General features: G+C 40.9%; 1 protein-coding gene and 1 long non-coding RNA gene across 2 annotated transcripts in view; one reads left to right on the forward strand and one right to left on the reverse strand.

Moving 5' to 3' along the window:
* Window positions 1–580: 580 nt before the first annotated feature.
* Tlk1 (tousled like kinase 1) overlaps window positions 581–22,226 on the reverse strand; it is a 120,975-nt gene continuing 99,329 nt past the window's right edge. The window contains exons 13-20 of the mRNA XM_059260666.1: window positions 12,477–12,574; window positions 10,375–10,456; window positions 8,264–8,445; window positions 7,969–8,138; window positions 7,491–7,626; window positions 4,272–4,383; window positions 3,037–3,144; window positions 581–2,289 (exon numbers count right to left, since the gene is read on the reverse strand). Of these exons, the coding sequence (XP_059116649.1) occupies window positions 2,113–2,289; window positions 3,037–3,144; window positions 4,272–4,383; window positions 7,491–7,626; window positions 7,969–8,138; window positions 8,264–8,445; window positions 10,375–10,456; window positions 12,477–12,574 (1,065 nt within the window). The 3' untranslated portion in view covers window positions 581–2,112. The remainder of the gene's footprint in view (window positions 2,290–3,036; window positions 3,145–4,271; window positions 4,384–7,490; window positions 7,627–7,968; window positions 8,139–8,263; window positions 8,446–10,374; window positions 10,457–12,476; window positions 12,575–22,226) is intronic.
* LOC131909219 (uncharacterized) lies at window positions 8,044–18,190 on the forward strand. The gene is made up of 2 exons (XR_009378799.1): window positions 8,044–8,089; window positions 17,886–18,190. It is a non-coding gene; the product is annotated as an uncharacterized LOC131909219 (long non-coding RNA).

Genomic DNA, 22,226 nt, shown 5'->3' on the forward strand with positions numbered 1-22,226 from the left:
TCCTCCCCTCACATACACACACTCTTGATTATGGAATGATCACTTGAGCTGGGCTCCAGGGAGCAATTCCCTTTCATGGCTTCTCCTCCTCCTCTCTCCCCTGGCCTCTGTTTGTGACATGTGTCCTGGTCTTCCCACAGAGCCCAGACTGGCCTCAAACGCAGTCTTCCTGCTCCAGCCTCTTCTAAGAATCGACACTTGCTCTCATTCATTCACAAATGTGGTGCAATCAGTGACCCAAGCTCACCACTCCAAAATGTTCAACACAACTGGGCATTTTAATTCAGATCATGGATTTACAGCAGCAACTGTAAACACTGGCTGACTGCTGGCATGTGGTGACCGTGGCAGTGTTCTTCAGGGACTTTTATCCTGATCTAAACAGGAGATGGTGCTGCCCTGAAGGTTCTCCTGACAGCCGGAGGTGCTCCAGGATTAGCACTGACGACTTTAACAGCTTGAAACACTTCATACTTGTCTGGAGTATGCTTAAGGAATTTACTCATCTGCTGTTTAAGTAAAGGAGCTAAGTTAGTACCCAAAATCTTGAAAGCTCTCTTTGAATGTAATTTTCACAGTCTTTACATTTTAACTGTCATTGTTTATTACTGGTTGGCTACATTCTCTATAATTCCAGCAGCATCTTAAACAGACAATGTGTCTATGTACAAATGGAAAAAAAACACAAACAAACAAACAAAATGGCTTGCAACATCAGGTAAGAGCCACAGTTTAACTGTACATGTTAAGGGGTATCTGGTAGGGAGAGTGTGTTTTCTGCACCATGGACAACTTACATGTAAGTCTCAGCATTATGACTGTGACAATAAAGGAAAAAAAAAATCCGTACAAGAATGAAATACAGCATCCCGAAAAATATTGGTTTCTACCACACAAGGCAGTTAGAAATTGTTCACATTTTAACAAATCTGTACAAACCCACAAGAAACATTCTATGGGACCATCATCCCACCTTGATGCTAAGAACTTTCTAGAAATGTAGAATAACCATGAACAATTTATAAATCTAGTATCTATGTGTTCCACAGCCCTAGAACCTAAAAAACTGATTTAAAGAACTCAATATGCCCAACATGGATCATTTTACATGCCTTGATTGTTAATGAATGCTTGCTTTTAATATCTCTCTATGATGTACAGTCAACTTGTGCCTTCAAGGAGGTCATTCAATTTTTTTTTTTTTTTTTAGCAAAAAAGCAGTATCATTTAGCAGCAATTAAAGCGCCTTCAAGAAGACTTAAAAAAAATACAATATCCAATTAGAAAAGCCGTATTTTTAAACATTTGTACAAGAATAAGCTGCTGAAACTCAGTAATTGTAATACGACATCTGTACAGTAATTTACAACAGAGCCAGAAGGGAATTTATCATTATCCTGCATAGAACTGGCCTGCTTTGGGTTACACACTGTCTCCTGTTTTAGTGAACGAGGCCGGGAAACAGAAGAAAAATGCCTGTTAATTCTAAAACACTGAAAGCCCTGGGAATACTATAATTTAGTGACTTCAACTGATTGGAAATAGGCAGCTCTTTGTGTTAAAGGTGTCAAGTGTCCAGAAATGACAGCTCCCTTTGAACACAACCAGTGGGGAAAACGGACATGTGATTCGAGGTACAACTTGGTAAAAGCCAAAAGAGGCGACGACGAGGAAGTCCGACTGTCCACAGACCCTAACTCTCACACTCTTATAAACAGCACGGCCGCTGTCACTCAGTCCTTGCTTTGGTTTCTGCAGATCAGCCGCCGAGAGCTGACGCTGCACCAGGCACTGTAGCTCCGTGTTACAGATGTCCAATAATTTTTCCACGTGTTCTTAAATAATGAAAAACTACCCTTCATATTAGAACTCTGGTAACAATCAAATATATTTAGGTATTATAAACGTTATTTACAGTGTCCCCTCTTCCGCTGTAACATGGCATTCCTGTTCCGTGCTGCTCCGGGGCAGAGGGAGGAGTGTGCACTCAGTCACTGTCCATGATCACCCTCACACAAGACTCCACGGAGAGCTGTAGTTCACAAACACTTCTTACCCAACACTCAAATGCACTCAAATTCAAGTATGCATCTGGAAACCAATCCTGGAGCGTCAGTACGTGATCACACTTGACGGAGGAGGCGCAGGAGCTGCCGCCAGTCCAGACATGTGCAGGTTTCCTGAAGAATTGGATCTTCTCATGTGTGGCAGAAGGTAGGGGTCATTTGCCAGCTGGTGCACATCAAATCGATCTTCTTTTCGGTAAGCCAAACAGCGTCTTATGAAGGCCTTGAAAAGAATGTAATGTAAATGACCTACCTTCTAGACACCAACCCACCAACTCCTACAGAAGGGCAGACCCACTTAAGACTGTCAACAGATCACATTTTATAGGAAGTTCAAACCGTAAGAACTTTGGGGGGTAAAAACGAAATTTTCACTCAAATTTGAACCTTCCACCAATACCGCTTGATGCCACATTATAGCCTCAATTATTGCTTTCCTTTGGATGTACTGTTGGAAAGTTCCCTTTCTGCTTAGAAATTATTTCTAATTTATTTTTATTTCATGTGCATTGGTGCTTTGCCTGCATGTATGTCTGTGTGAGGGTGTCAGATCCCCTGAGACTGGAGTCACAGGCGGTGGTGAAGTGTCTAGATGCTGGAACTGATTCTGGGTCCACTAGAATAGCAGCCAGTGCTCTTAACCACTAAGCCACCTCTCCAGCCCCCCTTTTTATACACTGAAGTACCTCAGCATTAGGATGGGCAGACTGAGTAAGACCTAAAAGTAATGAAGGGTCCAGATGTTGTGGTTTCTCCCCCAGTTTTCAGAGAAAATCGACTTGCTGTGCACACAGAATAAGGAAGCATATTTTAGTGCTTAACAAGGAAGACAGCATATCCAAAGGCCAAAGCAGCTCCTGCTTCCAGAGCAAGTCAGCCCCCTGCTGCAGGAGCCATTCCGGCTCCTGAGGCAGTGACCACACCAGAACCATAACGCAGACACTTCACAAAAGGGATGTGAGGTTCATACCTTGGCTTCACTGCTTACAACTGGTTTGACAGGGAACTGGACTTCTGTGGCTTTTAGTATTGTGTTTTCCTGGAGAATGTCTTGTTGGGATTGATTGTGACCAAATGGCTTAAAAAAAAAAAAAAGAACAAAATATTGAAATAAAATATTTAAAACAAAGACTCACCACAAAAATGATTTGTATTTTAACATTTTGTTCTCAGTTACTTGAAAGTTGGGATGTGATCTCAGAGAAACAAGGTTATATAGCTAAGAACAGGCTGAAAGGTCTCTTCCATCAGTCCTCAGCAGATAAACCCCATGTGATGGAGAAGCAAATCAGGCTGTCAATCAAGTAATGAGGGGGAAACAGCTCTAGATGTGGAGCCAGGAGAGCCCGGTTTGGTTTCTATGCTGGTCAGTTTTTTTTCAATTTAACATAAGCTAGAGCTGACGGGGAACCTCAACTGGGAGTTCCCTCACTGAACTGGCCTCTGGGCACATCTACAGGGCATTTTACTGCTTGGTAACCGGTGTGGGAGGGCCATCCCTGGAAAGGTGGTCCGTGGGGGAACTAGAAGCAAGCTGAGCAGGTTGAACAAGGCAGTAAGAGGCGCTCCTGTGGAGCCTTGCTTCGTTCCTACCGAGTTACGACCTTCGCTTCCCTTGATGGTGGATTATAACCTATTGGCCGCCCTGCAAATGTCTTCCCTGCCCAGTTGCTTCTGGTCATGATGTTAATCTCAGCAACAGAAAGCAAACGAAGACAGTTTTTATATGCTGCACGTTTCTAGAAGGTTCCATCTTTCTTCTCATAGTGTTGGAAACTGGGTGGGATGCAAACTAGATGTTATCCATGGCAACCTGCATTTCTGGTTTTAATATTCACAGAGGTTTGGGAAAACTAACTTTGACGGCATTTCTCTGAGGAGGTACAGGAGGAACTGGTACCCAGGCCAAATGTTTGCAGGGGACAGTAGGAGTTAAGAGATAGTGTAAGGAATGAAGGACATTGCAAAGTGCTTAACTCCAGAGTTCTCAAAAGAAAATGTTTGGGGAAGGGAAAGGGAAGGAGGAGGAGAGACCAAGCAAATCAACTGTTAAAATAATTCTGATCCAAAGAAGCAATCAAGAAGCACGCCTTTCCTTGGAAGGATCTAAACGGATTCTAAGTTACTGAAATGTTGCACGTCAAAGACAAGACCAAAATGACTTCACTTATTTCTACACAGCTGAACTGGTGTGACACAACTTACTTTTCTACCATAGAGACACTGAAAGAAGATGACTCCAACTGACCACACATCAACCTTGTTGGAAATCTTTGGCGGCTCTTTTCCAACTACAAAGCACTCAGGAGGCAAATACCTGTAAGTAATGGGAGGGGGAAAACAAAGAAAAGGATGCAATGTTTAGCTTAAAACTTTCTAAATCTTAGAATGTTTATTTTATTTACACATAACCTCAGTTTTCAAAAATGAAAACCATCAAAGTTTTAATTCATTTGACTCCAGAACCAAAATACAACTTTGTATTTATATTCAAAGAAAGCACTATCATTATTGTGATAGTATAATCTGAGTAAGTTTCTAACAACAGAAGGAACACTCTTCTACCCTACTCCAACAGTTTAACCTCCAGGCAGTTCTCCTAAAATACACACCACACCACAGGCTCTCTCCATTAAGCCATCCAAAGCGAAGACTTATTCCAACGAGACAGGATCTCATACTTCTTTTTGTTGTTGTTTTTTTAATTTTTTCCCTTCCTTCCTTCTTCCTTCCTTCCTTCCTTCCTTCCTTCCTTCCTTCCTTCCTTCCTTCCTTCGAGACAGGGTTTCTCCGTGTAGTTTTGGTGGCTGTCCTAGATCTTGCTTTGTAGACCAGGCTGGCCTCGAACTCACAGAGATCTACCTGGCTCTGCCTCCCAAGTGCTGGGATTAAAGGCGTGAGCCACCACTGCCCGGCCATATTTCTTATCGTAATCCTAACATAAATTTCAAAATCTGCAATCACTATTATTCCCTTTCTTCTTCTTCCAAACTGGCTAGTCAAGGCCAACTCACCCACCTCTGAATATGAGCTTTCTCTGTTGCCCTCCATGGGCATGTAGAACATGGCTTCCTTCCCCATGTCAGGGAGCATTTAGCTACAAAAGCATTTAGCTCTCCTTGCACTTGAGAAGCACAAGGAGCTTTATCGTGCAGTTTCAAGCACTACCAATGTGTGAAATATACCAACTATCCAAACACTAATTTTTAAATATGAAAGGTAAAAATAAGTTTGTTATCTTGTTATAAGTAAAACAATCCACTGAGTGGTAGTGGCGCACACCTTTAATCCCAGCACTCAGGAGGTAGAGGAAGGGGATCTCTGCGAGTTCGAGGCCTCCTGGTCTACAAAGCGAGTTCCAGGACAGCTAGTGCTGTTACACAGTGAAACCCTGTCTCGAAACCCGCCCCCTGCTCCCAAAGGAAAACAATCCATCACAGATGCAAGCAGCAGACAACTCAAACTTTGAGAAATTAAAAATAGTAAAAACGAGTAATGCAGTTAACCACGGTTCACTTAAAAATATTGCTCTCCTCTATGCTGAAGGAAGGTGTCTACGTGTGTGGCTGAAGGGAGCATGGCTCTTGAATGTGCAGGCCTCTCACCACACAAAGGACATATAAATAAGCAAGGGGGCAATGACAGGGACAGTTTTGTAGGTGACAAGTTTGACTGCGTTGGACACCAGTAAGGGGAAGAAACAAAACTGACTTCTCCTTAGTGACACTGACAACGATGTTAAGTTTTTACAGATGAGAAGTATGTTATAAAAGCAACATGTGTGTTCTCAAAGGGCCATCCCAGTCTCCAAATACACAGCTAAATAACCTCAACACTGAAAACTAACCATTTGTTTGGACCACTGTTTCTTTGGGCAATATATTCCTTTCATTGTTGTTTTGGAAACAGGTCTCACTAGGCCTTGGCTGGCCTAGACCTCACTCTGTAAATCACGCAGGCTGTCAACTCACAGGGCTTCTTCTGCCTCTGCCTCCCGAGTGCTGGGATTAACAGTGGATACTGCCACCCCAGGCCTGGAAATAAGTCCTATGTCTCTATATAAGAATATCACTACTGTCCTGCAAGCCCCTAAAACAAGATTTCCTGCTCAGGTTTACCTGTAAGAGGGCCATTTCCTCTCACTGTTCAAAATTAGTGAAGTCAGGGTGACAGAGAAATCAACGAGGAGTGTTCTACAGAGAAGAAAGCTTTTTATTTACTACAGGACTCTAGAATTTTTGTTGTTAAAAAAAGCCTGTTCAAAAAAGGCTAAAAGACCTCTAATTAAGACTATTAACTTTTAGAGATTACAAGTTTGAGTGACAGTTTTCTTCAATGGGAAAACAGCAACTTGACTTTTATGAATATCACATTTTTTGGTGGTGCCATGGTATGACTTTTACGTGCCTTAAAGATAACCACAAAAGACTAATTCCTCTTCAGGAAAGTGAACTCAGCATGAATCTGAGCAACTCAGGGTAATGGTCAACATGGGCCCAAGCAAATGGTGTAAAGGCTGCCCTGGGTCCTCAACCATGGCTTTATGTAGCTCTCTTCCCAATAAAATCTAACTTCTTGCTAATCTCATCTATTTTGAGAATTAGGTTAGTTTTGGAAACGTTAGTCTGTATTTTCTACTTTGGTGCCCTTGGCCGTCAGTGTGAGAATTCACTCTCAAAGGTTTTGGTAAACACATAGTATTCTGGTTCATGTCATGTCAACTTGACACAGGCTCCCTCAGGGTTTGAGTCCTTGTCCTGATTGTCTTCAGTGATGGCCTACAATGTGCAAGTGTAAGCCAAACAAACCCTTTCCTCCCCTACTTGCTTTTTGGTCCTGGTGTTTCACAGCGGAAATAGTAACCATAACTAAGTCATCTACATACTAATAACATTCAGGATGACTTTTTACATTCAGGAATTGGTTTCATCTAGATTTATACCTACATAAAGAGATTTTTGAGAGTCAAATCTAAAGACTAAAAATATGACGAGTTTATCTACAGTCTACAATTAATAAACTCTGTATCTAGTATAAAAAACTATTAAAAAGAAATCACAAAACTTCTACAGAGAAGGCCTGAAGTTCACAGTTCTCACTAGTGACAGCTGGGACACTACATCTTAAGTACTTATTCAGATCATGACTATCACTCAACATCATAGAAGAAAACTCATGAATTCTGCTTCACTCCAGCTCCTATATATTAAAGTAGTATGTGTATGCTCAGTCATTATTCTTGCAACTTAAGAATGCAGAGAAGAGAATACTAGCCACCGGACTCTCCTCCTCAATTCAGAGGCTTAGTATCAATGCCTTCAGCAAACAAAGTAATCTCAAGGAATATCTGAAAATAAAACTAAATTTTCAAAAAACACTGAGGACTAATCTAAGTAGTCTTGATATTTTTACTGAATCATTTACCAATAAGTGCCTGCCCCTTGGGAAGTCAGATCCATTCCGTCTACACCATAGCTATCATCATCCATAATCTTGGACAGACCAAAATCAGTGATTTTGATTTCTCCACATGCTGTTCCATCTACCAGAAGGATATTTCCTAAAACCAAAATAGAATATTTTTAGTAACACACACACACACACACACACACACACACACACACACACACTCACACACGAACGGAAGAATAATTTTTACAACTAAGAGTAATGTTTGGTAAACAAATATACATCTGGGGACTGGTTATGTTGGTGCACGCCTTTAATCCCAGCACTCAAGGAGCAGAGGAAGGTGAACCTCGATGAGTTCATCCAGCCCAGTCTACACAGGGAAGCCCTGTCACAAAATACAAGCAAAAAAGCAAACATAGCCCCCACACCTCCAGAAAATTAAAACAAAACAAAAAACCCCAACCCTGTTAAGACACGTTTCCTGAAATACCTGGCTTAAGGTCGTAATGTATAATAGGAGGTTTGATCTCATTGAGATACCGTAGGGCATTCACTATCTGCATCACAATAGAGCGAGCTTCCTTCTCAGACATCAACTTGTGCTGCTTCAGGTAGAAGTCCAAGTCATTGCCTTCACAGTACTCCAGCACTGTACAAAACCTACAGGGAGAGGGAGCAATCATCACCCAGGAATGAGAACCTACCAGACAGAGAGAGGAGAACACCTGCAGGGAAGGGTCAGAAACAAACCCACATCCTCAAGAGTCCAATCTTTGTTTACTTACGTATCTGTATCCAAGGAGAAGTAATCATAGAGTTTAACTATTCTGGGGTGATCCAGTTCCTTGTGTATTCGATACTCTCTGCAGGCATGTTTGTGGTAGTTTTCTTTTTTTTCATCTCTCCAGCTTTTATTAAGCTGGTGGATCTTCACAGCAGCGTATCTTTGCTCATATAAGTCAAAAGCCTACAATTCAAGGTAGAACATGATCACAACGTACATCAACCAAACACCTAAACAGACTTAAGTTTTAGTGATAACTTTTGCAAAAACTAGTGATCATCTCTAATACTATATGTAGTTCAAGTTATGATATACTTAAATAAGACCGAAATGTCATGGTGATGAAGCAGAAAAGCTGAGTCATGATAAAACAATGAAGCCAGCATTCTTTTAAATATCGCCTGCTCCTTTACATGGGAAATCTTACAGGGAGTAGGGAGCCACACAAATGGCTATGACACTGTTCTGTGTGTTATAAGATTTTTATCTATCTTTTCTTAGCAACTAAATGAATACATTCTTTTTCATTTTACAGTTATTTTTATTTTATGTGTATGGGTGTTATCCCTCTACGTTATCTGTGCACCTGTGCATGCAGTGCTGTAGAGGCCAGAAGACGGCACTGGGGCCTCTGAAATCGGAGTTACAGATGGGTGTGGGTGGTGGGAATCTGAGCCAGGTCCTCTAGAAGAACCATCAGTGCTCTTGACTACCGAGCTATCTCCAGCCCCGATTAATAGGTTCTTAACAATTCTCCAACTACTGAAAAACACTTCTTTTGTTATGAAACTGTTCAATCTATACTCAAGAGAAGAAGCATAATGAATGTTTATGCATTTACTATTACATCTATTCCCTTTAGGGTGAGACTGTATGTGAATCTAAATCCAGGTGTTAAGTGAGTGCTCTACCATTAACCAGCACCTCCAGCCACCTGACTTATTCCCCATATAATATTTAAAAAGTAAATCCTGCTAATTCTTTAGTATTTATCTCTTTAATATAATCCAGTGTACAATCTTCATTCAATTTTCCCCCCCCCAAAAAAAAAGGCTCAAATCACTAGCCTATTTCATAAAGAACAGGAATAGTATCAGTACTTTAAACTTCACATAATTAATAAGTGTTTGAAACCTTTTATTTTATTTTAGGTAACCTCGATGTGATCTAAACTATAAACATTTTTTAACTTCATCTATGTGTATAAGTGCAGGCATCTTCAGAGGCCAGGGCAGTAGATCACCCTGAGCTGGAGGTACAGGCAGATGTGAATCTTCCAAGGGTGCTGGGAACTGAACTCAGGTCCTTCGGGGAGCAGTGCACGCCCTTACTCCAGAGCCATCTCTCCAGCCCATAAATGTTGGACACAGCAAATGCAGTCAAAGAAAGCTTAACAGCTTAAGTTTCCTTGTGACTTACACGCAAAGACACCCCTTTAAGAAGTACTTAGTAACTTCCGTGATTGTTCAAAGGTCTCCAGAACCCCTACCTTGCTAGCTTAAGCAGAGCTTCAGCTGTCAATCTGCCACAGCCCACAGTTATCTGAGGGCTCTGCAATAAGAGACTGACCTGGTTGACTGGCCAGAGTGCAGCCCACCCTCGAGCATGTGGGCCTGGGCTATGTATAAAGGGTGAGCGCAAGCCAGAGGAACCAAGCCTGTAGGCAGCATTCCTCCATGGTCCTTGCTTCCAGCTCTGGCCTGAGTTCCTGTTTGGCTCCCCTCAGTGTAGGGCTGTACCCTGTAAGTACCCTGTAAGTAACTGCTCCTTCTCCAACGTGTCTTGGTGTTAGTCACAGTAAGAGAGAGACAAACTAAACAGGAGTAAAGTGACTCTATGACCAAATTGTCACCCTGTGACGTCAACACAGTGGAGGAGCAGGGCCTCCAAGAACGGGGAGACTGAGTGCTGTAAGTAGCAATTACAGTCAGAATGGCCGAGAGGATGACATGGGGACTCCGAAGGGCTAAGAACAGACCTTCAACCCTGGACCAAAGACAACGGAACCCACCATCATATTTTAGACTGAGGATCACAGTCAGTCTAAAACCAGTACACAAAACCCACTGATTTTCTTACCACACCCTCAGCATGAGGAACAGAGAACATTACCTTATACACCTCACTAAAGCCACCTCTTCCAAGCAGATGAAGTAATAAATATCTTTCATTTAACGTTGGATGATCTTTGAACCTTCAAAAGGAAGGGAGAAAAGACTACTTAGGCACATTAAAAGAATACAAGGAGCTCTGTGTACATCACTGCCCACTCTTGACTGCTCCCAGCTCTGTTTCTGTTTCTCTGCTATTCACTTCGCATACCAGTCAGCAGTTGCTTCTATTCCCTCTCCATCTTTCTACAAAATATCACCTGGGTTAAGCTTCAGCACTTACAAAGTGTAACGACAACAGCTAGCCACTAACGGCACCCTCTTAAAGACCCTCAATTATGCTCTATAGGAAACCCTTATTCCTCATACACCACTTTTCTTGCAAAAATATACATTTATATTGAGTCATGAGTGATCAATATTTTATAGTACTGACTTGTATTTAAAAATAACTGTATTTAGCCGGGCGGTGGTGGCACATGCCTTTAATCCCAGCACATGGGAGGCAGAGGCAGGCGGATCTCTGTGAGTTCGAGGCCAGCCTGGTCTACAGAGCGAGATCCAGGAAAGGCGCAAAGCTACACAGAGAAACCCTGTCTCCAAAAAACAAAAAACAATCATTTATCAAGTGATTTTTGTTTATGGTTATTATCTTAGTTCATCAATTTTGAAAGTAAGAATTTTTAAAAAAACTTTAAAAAATCACTCTCAAGTAATACATACTATCATTACTAGTTAGTGTTTACTGTAACTGCTATACATTAAAGTTAACACATGCTATCATTACTTGTTAGTGCTTATCGTACCTGTACATATTAAGCAACCTACATAATAAGTTCATTTGTTTAGTTCTCAAGCAATCCTATAAAACAAAGCCTCTCTGTGTCTGTTTACAGATGAGGGCTCAGACTGGGTAAACTGTCTGTACAAGGTTAGCAGTAAGACATGGAAGGGCTTGCCAGAAAAACACAGTTTCCAAAATTTATACTCTGACAGCAACAGCTTTAAAATGCCAGGTGTAAATATACCGCATTTGTCTAATTTATTGAAAATTAGTTGAATATACGTTAGCAAAGTTTCTCCTGAAAACTGTAGAAAACAGATTTCTGCTTAGACTGGAGCACACTGTAAAACTGTAACAATTTACTTTCTCTTAACTTCTTAAACCACAGCCACAAATATTAAACTTAATTTTCAAAGAAAGTTCATTTTCAGTTAGTTTACCCCATTTGTTTTATTAAGACTTTAATCTGATAGAATTTAGGGTGTTCTCTATTATTTCATTTCTCTCACATGCTAAAGTGATGTTTATGAACTACACATCTACAGATGATCACAAGGTCCCGCTGTAAGCAAAGCGTTCACATTTCACAAGAGAAAATACATATGAAGTCATGCAGCTTTACATTACATCACTGCCTTCAAGATCAAGTGTCAACAGACACATTTCTCTCCTACACTCTAATAAATGAAGATCCAGTAAACACAGGTTATTTATTAATGTACCTCCCAAGACACTCATTCTAATAATTAGATTTAAACCAGAGACTACAATTTGTAGTTCTTTCCCATTTCTTCCTATATTGTATGATTTTAGATACATAACTTGTAATACTTTCTCCTTCATTCCTGTACCATTAATTTTGACATTCAGTCAAGAAATATCTATTAGGTGCCTACCATGTCCCAGGCACTGTCTTAGGTTTGATTAATACAAGGAGAGGAAAATAATGATCTTGTTCAGAAAGCTTCCAGGTTATGGGGAGGAGACAGATGATCAATAATCAAAGAACAGACAGACAATGACAATCATCATGGAAAATTAAAGAAAAGGATATGAAAGGGGAAATGAAGTGAAGCAGAGACAGACGGTCTGTCTGTCTAGGGAGCATTTGGTGTGAAAAACAAGAAAGCCCCCAGATATTCAGAAGGGGACTAGGAGAGATAGGATGAGGAGGTAGCTGGGGGTCAGACCCCACAGACATCCACCAGTAACACACTGGAATTTTTCTATGTGTACAGAGATGGCTGACAAAGAAAACGTTTATGTTTTCCATGGGAGAGGAAGGGGGACTTCTGTCATGTACAACTATGGCGACTTACTGTGAATTATCCTCATTGTTTATTCTCTTGAGCTCTCGTATGTGAAGATTCCTGACTCTTTCCAAACGCTCCAGCTCTGCCTGGATTTCAGCTTCTTCCTGAAGATGCAGAGAGGAAACTATAACAAGCTCTGCTTATTTTACCCATGTATCCATTTTCACAGCAACGAAAACAACAGTGTATTACAAAGTACCACTGAGTTGGAAGACCAGAGTGCTCTCTTGGCGCCTCAGAGACACAAGAGCAAAGGCCTATTGCAGGGCCCGTCCTCTACCAAAAGCTGCACCTAATGAAAAGCCCACAGTTACTCTGTACTCCAAAGAATCTATTTTGATAATGTCTAAACTGAGTGACTGCAAGGCAGTATGAAGCTGGCTGGTCATCACACAAGATGGATTCCCAAATCTTAATTTAAGAGGAACAAATTTACTAACACAAAGTAAATAAAGGTATTTTTAAATAACGATTAAAGGGACTAGCTAGAACCTTATAAAATTTGGAATACAAGTACATTCAAGCACAATTGTTGGATAAATCCCTATAATCTTCAAGACACATTCAAGCACATTTATGAACAGCAATGGCAGATCCTCAGTTACCAGAGCAGATGAAGGCCGAGTCCTAAAGACGTACTTCAAAAGCATTCAGTACAAAGTTGTTGATATATGCATTTTCATGTCTTTATGTGTACTGGTGTTTTGCCTGTGAGGGTATAGAATCCCCTAGAACTGGAGTTCTGAGAAATATTGAGTTCTTGAGAGATTTTTTTTTTCTTCAAAAAGATAAACAGTCTTTCTTGTTGGTTCTGGGGAGCATAAAGGGCCTCTTGCATGCCAGGCAAGCACTTTAACACTGAGCTACACTTTTAGCTAAGCTTTCTTTCTTTCTTTTTTTTTTTTTTTAAGATTTATTTATTTATTATGTATACAGTATATTGTCTGCATTATGTCTGCACACCAGAAGAGGGCACAAGAACTCATTACAGATGGTTGTGAGCCACCATGTGGGTGCTGGGAATTGAACTCAGGACCTCTGGAAGAGCAGCTAGTGCTCTTAACCTCTGAGCTATCTCTCCAGCCCCTTAGCTAAGCTTTCTTAAGTGAAATCTCATCATTTACTACGGCTTCAGTCAGTTATTTTTAGGAGGTATACGATACAATATTATATATCTCAGGTTGGCCTCAAACTTAACCTTCTGCTTTAGGTCCCCCTGTACCCCAAACACCCCCAAGTGCTAAGAGCAACATCATTCAACAATCAAAACTCATTGTACAAACAGGAAATAGATTGAAAAGCTTTGGAACAATGGATTCAGAACACAGCTAGCCTGGTTGTCCTAATTTTGTCATATAAAGTAGAAAAAACTAGCCCTTTAGATAGGTAAAAAGCATGGTAAAGAATCTAGAAGAGGTTGACAGTTCTCTTCACATGACTACTGGCTGGTGAACGTTCAAAGGGTCTGATCATGCACATCAAGCCTATCAGAACAGCAACCAGAACACCTGTTGCAATTTTACTTGGAATTATTGCATGGAGATACAATTTCAACAGTGTCTTTCCAGAAATTTAGTCTTAACCATTGAATTACAAGATTCACCTAGACTGCTGAACAGAGTAACACTTGTTTTATAGTCTTCAGTTATCTATATAATAAAGGTAACCTGTGGATAAAGTTTCTAAAGAAAGTATGAACTATATTTACACTTCCCATCTGGTAACTTTGTAATTCTTAGACTTTAAAACAAAGGACATACTCTAGGAGGAACACAATTCTGCGACTTTTAAGTAATTTCTCTCAAATTTCACTGAGAAAAAGTATATTGTTATAGAGTGAATAGTTTTCCCTCAAATTCATACACTGGGGCCTTAATTCCCCAAACAAACCATGTAGAAGCCAGGAAGAGGGTCTTCTCTAAAAGCAAACTGCACTAAACCCTGATCTAGACCCGAAAAAAGAAACTACACTTGGTCGCTCAAGCCACCAGTCTGGTATTCTCAGACACTTTCCAAAGGTCTGTCCTATACCTATCTTCTTATTGCTTGAGAATGACATTCATCTTTTTCAGTGTGCTCAGAAGTGAGCATAATCCGACTTCACAGCTAATCATAGAATGGTATCCTCACACTCACAGAAAACCCACGTCAAATTAATAAAATAAGAGAATCTAACCAACTACTATGTTTCACTGGGCATTATGGCACACGCCCATAGTTTCAGCACTCCAGAGGCAGAAATCTGAGTTCAAGGCCAGTCTGGATTACAGAGCAAGCTCTGGGCCAGACAAGGTTGCACAGTGAGATCCTATCTCAAAAACAGTTCTAATTCTGGGTTCAACCACTAGCTAGCCAGTTACTTAAAGCAGAGAGACTCTCTGTAGGCAGTTACAGAATAGAAAGAACACCAATAAGAACAGATTGCATTGAAGAGCAGTGGGTTTCATGATCAAACACAAAATAAAAGAACACAGCTCTTCTCTATTCAAGCCAAAAATGGAAACAACTGGCAATTTCATAATACGTACTGCAGTGGTTTACAGCACCTTCAAACAATGTTAGCGCTCTAATATACATCACAAAGATCAAGTCATATAAACAGCAGAAGACCTCAATGCCGCCTCATTAGATGACCCGTAAAAATACTACTTTCCAATATATATTGGTTTTTCAAGACAGGGTTTCTCTATGTAGCCCTGGCTGTCCTCGAACTCACAAGATCTATCTGCCTCTGCCTCCTGAGTGTGGGGATTAAAGGTGTGCACCACCACCATCTGGCACTTTCCAACATTTTTAATGAAAAATAAGTCCCATGACCACTTCAACAGAACAATTTGTCTCTTAACAGATCTTCAGCACAAAAATGTATCTTATTCATAATTAGTCTCTTTTGGCAACATAATATTCCCTGGTTCATGAGTTACATCCAGTCCAGTCCAGTCTACTCTCTTGCCTCCAACTCCTGTGTCCTTCCATTCCCTCTTGAATTCATGACCTCTTCTTTAAACACACACACACACACACACACACACACACACACACACACACACACACACACACACACACGAGAGGGAGGGAGGGAAGGAGGAAGGGAGGGAGGGAGGGAGGGAGAGAGAGAGAGAGAGAGAGAGGGGGGGGGGGGAAGAGAGAGAGGGAGAGGGAGAGCTCTATCAATTATTTACTTCAAATTTATCCTTTTTATGTAGATATAGGAGACATGAACCAAAGGAACTTTGAACCAACAGCTGAACAATTAGTACAGTACAGAGCAAGTCTGATTTGATCTCAGCTGTCACACTTGACGGTGTAGCTGGGAAAGGAGGAAGAAGACGTGAAGGCCCTGGGAGTCACAGTTATTTTCTTTTCTAACTACCCATGGCTGTTCTGGTTGTTTCCGATCAGGACATCGCCATCACTGACAGGAATGCTCTCTTTCCTGATGTCTTCCTCTTCCCCACTTCATTTTCCTCATTTCCTCTTCACAGAGAGGGTGTGTGAGGGTGTGGGTCTGTTTTACTCTCTCTTCAAATGTACAAATAGATACACTGAAACTGAAACTTTGTTTTTTTTTCCCCTTGGAGACAGGGTTTCTCTGTGTAGCTTTGTGCCTTTCCTGGCACTCACTCTGTAGTCCAGGCTGGCCTCACAGTGATCCACCTGCCTCTGCCTCCCAAGTGCTGGGATTAAAGGTGTGCACCACCACCGCCCAGCTACACTGAAACTTTTAACTGGGCATGAATGCTAAACAAGACGGGTTTGTTCCTATGCAAGCTTCTCCATTTTACATAAACAAAGCAAAACCTTGTCTAAGCAGCTGCAAATAAATGTAAGAATCCCAATGCCTGGCAAATTTAAAGTATAATATTTAGTATTTGTATTATAGGGGAATCCCTTAAATACTAAGCAGGGTGCTGACATTGTCTAGCATGCCCATGTACAGTAGATGGCACAGTACAGTGTAGTCCTTTCTTCCAGTTTTCCATGGCCTTTGAACCCTTTTCAGGAGACTGGTGGATCATATACCCTTAAAAAACAGTATGAAAAGTTAACTTCCTACTCGACAATGGGAAGGGGTCAGCCTTAACATACTGAGCATGTGTGTACATATAAAAGCACAGATTTATAATTTTGACTGGAAATGGCCAGGAGCCAAGAAAGTAAGTATTCTTTATGAAACAGTGACTTCTAGATTCAACAACTCTGTGCTAAGTGAGGAAAATTTGACTTGCAATATTAAAACAGCAACAAAAAATAGCGCGCGCGCGTGTGGTGTGTGTGTGTGTGTGTGTGTGTGTGTGTGTGTGTGTGTGTGTAGTCAAGTGTGTGTGTGTGTGTGTGTGTGTGTGTGTGTAGTCAAGGGTGATCCTGAACTCCCAATCCTCCTTGGATAATTAGCACACACTAGCACCTCCAGATGCTAGGGTTATAACTCTAGATTCATACATGCCAGGCAAACACTCTATCAAGTGAGCACATCCCTGGCCCCACAAAAATGTTTAAATCCTACTGCTTAAGCAAGTAAATTAATATAGTAAACACCAAAGAAAGGAAACTTTGCCTCTAAATTTTCCTTTTGGTAAGTGACTATCATCTACTACCAAGTCAGGGATCTGATTCTAAGAACCAGACTTTTCTACATCTCCAGCAAGGAGGAGGTGGACCATAAACAACAGAGCTTCCATTTACAGCTAGTTCCATGCGTCAGCAACCATCCTTCAAAATCTACTCAGGTTTAAGTAGGAAGAAATAGTAAGGACAAAATGTCAACTAGGAATCCCAATGCGCTTCTCAGCACCTTTCTTGCCCACACACAGCCAGAAGCCTCATGACATTTTTCCTGGGCTTGACTGTGACTTTTTCAAACACAGAGCATTTTCCACCAATGTCCCCTGAAAACTACTCCTACTCCTGCAAGAGTAGAACCCTGTGCCATAGTTTACAGAAACATCATGTGTCTGTGGTTCACCTTAAGTAAGAGAATTTTCAAAAGATTTCTTTTGATTATAGCCACAAATATAGAAGTGAACACACAGATCTAAAGATAAAGATGTCCATATTATACTGCTCATTATTTTCATTCAAAACTAAAATGAGAAGAAATGTCACATATGGAACTTATTTTCGTGGTCATACTAAGGATTTGATAACTTGGATGATATTGAGTATTCTAAAAGGCTGAAAGAGATACCAAAGTTGGTCAGGAATATGTGGAGTCAATTCACCTAAAACCACGCCCTGCATTCTCCACTGTTCAAAAGGCTTGTAGGCAATCCAGTCTTGTCCGTTTCAACTGGCTGCATGGTCCACTGTGAGGAGTGAGAAAAGAGCTGTGAGCTTGTTCTCGGCCTGTAAAGAGTTCACCATGGAGGTTAGTACTGATGCTGCTGCTGCCTGTCACTGCTTGTCTCTTTGCAGGTGCCAAGATCGGTCAGAGAACAGGATGTCAGTGGCAGAGTTGTTGCTACACTGTTATCTCTTCAGAACGAGGCACAAGGAGAGATGAATGCCACATCGCAAGGAGCAGAGGAGAAAGAGAGAAAGAAATGTGTCAGGTGGCATGTTGGATGTGATTCTGTTTCAGTAGAGACTGAGATGACCATCAATTGCTCAGCTGACTGCTCCAGGCTGATACCTTTGTGTCTGCTGAGGATTCTTGCCTAGCCCTGTTTCAACTACAGATTGGTCTTGTCTCCCCAATAAAACTTCTGCCACTTAAACCAGGTCTTATAAATCTGTCTCTGTCTCTCTCTTATACACACACACACACACACACACACACACACACACACACACACACACTCACACCTCATTCCCCAATCCCTCCTTTACTATTTAGTATCTGATACTGAGACATCAAACTTTCTAGCATTCTCTCCAAATAACCACATATCTAAACTATAAATCTGAAAAGAAGAGAACAATGGGTGTAATAATGCACATCTTTAGTCCCAGCACTTGGGAGGCAGAGGTAGGCAAATCTTCGAGTTCCAGGCCAGTCAGGGTATACAGTGAGACACTGTCCCAAACACCAAGACAGAAACTAGAGAACAAAGAGCAACTATATCCACACGTTGTTCACATTATAAACTTATGGGAATAGCCACTGAAAAGGAGGCAGAGGGAACCTAACTGGCTGGTGGCCCACTGACTATGTTACTCCATGTAAAGCACGTGGCACTCATAAAGCTAAAGCTGATGCTCACTTGAAAGAGTCATTACAAGCTGGGCAACTCCCAGCACTCGGGAGGCAGAGGTGGGGAGATCTGAGTTCAAAGCCAGCCTAGTTTACATAGTGAGTCCACGATAGCCAGGGCTATATAGAGACAGCCTGTTTAAAAGAAAGAAAGAATTATTGCAATTTGTCTTAACAGAAAAAAAAGAAGAAAAAGGAAAAAAGGTCATCTTGTGTAATTCCGTTGACATGGGACTGAGAATCATGCCTTCACAGACATGGTAAAGAAATAAGCTGCTTATGTGAGCAACAACGGCATAAGTCTTCTCTTTATAAATATTACAGAACTTTTTCAGTGCATATTGCTGAGGCTGGAACCCAGGCCTCGCATAGAACAGGAGAGTCTTCAGTATTCGGGGATTTTTTTTGTGTGTGTGTGTGTGTGTGTGTGTGTGTGTGTGTGTGTGTTTGGGGGGGGATGTGCACGAGTCTCACTGTGTAGAGGGTGCGTGGTGAGTCCCCCCACTTCAGTCACCTATGTTCTGGGGACACACAAGTGTGTCACCATGCCTGGTTAAGAATCATTGCTATACTGAGAGATACTACAGTGACCCTCCTGATCCCAGAAGACAAACTTAACACTAAACCCTTAAGTTTATGATTTCATTTTTGGAGGCAATTTTGGTTCATTTACTTTAAGCCACATACCTTTGAAGGTTCCTGCTTGACTTTATCACACTTTAAAACTGTATTTTCTACGACTACAGAGTGGCATAGATATAAATAGAACATTATAATTCATTTAATACTGAATAAGCTTCTCTATACTGTTTACCTCTTCAATCATTAGAATATGAAATGCATATAAATAGATCATGAACTACATCACATCACAAATTATCCATTTTAAGCAGCTAATGGACCTTCTATTCTAAATTCTCATGGTGTCCGATTTCCTAACAAGGAATATGCTTGTAATTTAGGGTCAACGAACATAATATAATAATCCTACTTTATGTTAAGAGTTTATTTCAGGGAGAGACAGGGAGAGAGAGAAGGACAGAGGGAGGGAGGAAAGAACATGTCCGGCTTCTCATCCATGCCCTTATCTGACCTGCTATTTGCTCAGCACGTTCCACAAACACCAAGTACTCACAGATCAGAAAAGACCCAGCGTATGGCAGAAACTACGCACTCACAGCTGAGGTATGCTCTGCCAGCTACCAAACCCAGAAGCTTAGGAACTGCTAAGACAGAATTTTCTTGTCAACAAGCCTGTCCTCTGTGTGTTGAGTCTCTTTCTCTCTTTTTTCTTACAAACGGAATGACCTCCTTTCCAGCTGTGCTTTAGGAACTCTTTCTACTACAATGAAGTTACTGCTATTCCTTCCTGTCTAACTGGACAACTAAACACAAACACCCAGTGGAAGCAGCGGCTCCTACTTAGTCACTCTCTAGGGGACATTATTGCTCAGTTTCATTATCTCCATGCACGGCCAGCAACGGCCTTCATAGACATATTCACTCTTTTCATCTAAAACCGTCCCTGAGAAGAAAACTGGAAGGACTTAAGCCTCTCAGCATTGTGAGTTGACACTTTGCCCACACTATTTCATGGTGGAGAACAACAAAAAAAGGAGAGTTATGTTGGGAACTAGTCAAGTAGATGTTAAAAATCTAAGACTCACAGCATATTTGATACATAAACTGGGGAAATGCAGAGAAAGTGATCAGAGAGAAGACAGTTATTAGAAAAGAATGAGTAGCCTGGTGGTGGTGCACACCTTTAATCCTAGTACTCAGGAGGCAGAGGCAGGTGATCTCTGAGTTTGAGGCCAGCCTGATCTATAGAATGAGTTCCAGGACAGGATCCAAAAGCTAAACAGAGAAACTTTGTCTCAAAAAACCAAACCAAAAAAAAAAAAAAAAAAAAGAAGAGAAAAGAAAGAGTAAATATGAAAAATGTAGAATATCAAACAGTGGGAAAGAGGGCAAGATTGGGGGGTAGGTCAAAAGGTGAGGTAGTCTATAACAGTGTACAAATGCTACCGAGTAACAAGACATGGAGGTAGACATTACTTGAAAAAATAAAGCATAGTTCAGAGAGACCAAATATTTTCAAGATACCCCAAACTCAATCATCAACCAACAAAATAATAAACCCTTCTCTGAATGCTTTCAAAAGTGTATTTTTAAAAAATACATAGAGGAATACTGACTTTAACCACTATAAAATTTTATTTTATCCAATAAAATAAAGTAGATATAAGAATGTCATTGTTAGAAAGAGTAATTTAAATTTGCTACCAAATGTGAGAATAGTGACCCCCAGGTGTACAAAGCTCTAAGTATACCTTCAGTAGCATAGCACCTAAGAATTCTCTGTAGTAATTACCACACAGTCTCAGTAGCACTGTAATTAAGGATTTCCTCGGCCAAGGTACAAGCGATCAAACACACAGTATTCCTTTATTATAAAGACTGGCCAGAAAACACATGCTAAATTTTTCTGTATTTAAACGAAAGCACTAAAATGCTTGAGGAAGTTTATTTTTTATTTCTATGTTCATGTGTGTACACACCACACATGTCACAGCACAAGTATGGAGGTCAAAAGGACAGCGGCCGGAGTCATTCTGCTTCTTCTAGCACGTAGATCGTGGGGTGCCACGGCGGCAAGCACCTTTACCTGCTGAGCCATCTGACTTGCCCTTGGTAAGTTTTAACATGGGGCATCAAACATATCTCTATTTAACAACACAGCTTAGGTGGACATACAGATACTTGTGACTCATCTGTACTAAAGATCCCCTCCTACCTCACAGTTCATTAATAGCTGCATTACTGCTACAGCTCCATCTACAGCTCCATCCACTATGGGCAACACACTGCAGCTGTATATACATCTCACTGAGCAGGAGAAAACTAAACAACCACAGTAGAAGAGGAGGATGTTGGGGAAGCAAAAGAGGGCCAAAATCATTCGGGATTCACTGTTCAGGTAATTTAGACTGGTGCTTTCTGAGCAGTGGCAGAGGCAAATGTGGCATGGTAGCAGTCACTGGAGTTTTCTGCATGCTAACCAAGTGGCAGATGGGAAACATCTCCAACAGGGCTTAATATGCAGTTCAAGAGCAGCTGCATCTACCATATGGGGTCCTCAGTCCTACTCCATCCCATTTGTCAGAGATGATGTCATAGACATTATCTTCACTTAGTTCAGTTGTGTCTATACATCTATCTATACTTAAAAAAAAATCAATGAACTGAAAAGCAGGAAGCAGAAGAAAACAACGGCAAGAAGAAAATTTTTGGTCTGTTCATAACTTCATTTTGAAAGGAAAACAATCTCTACTAGTATTTGGAAATGACTTTCATCAAACTCAGATCTATAAAAACAAAAAACTGATACAGTTTCAAAGCTTATCAACAAGTACAAAGTGATCCAGTAACAAAAACTTAACAACACACAGCAAACAATTTTTCAATTGTATCACTTCATACTAGATCATTTAGGTTATAAATGTCCTGCTTATGTATTTTGATAAAAAAATTTAAACAGTTAATATTGAATAAACTAAGAA

This window comes from Peromyscus eremicus, chromosome 4 (assembly GCF_949786415.1).
Source record: "Peromyscus eremicus chromosome 4, PerEre_H2_v1, whole genome shotgun sequence".
Classification (NCBI taxonomy): domain Eukaryota; kingdom Metazoa; phylum Chordata; class Mammalia; order Rodentia; family Cricetidae; genus Peromyscus; species Peromyscus eremicus.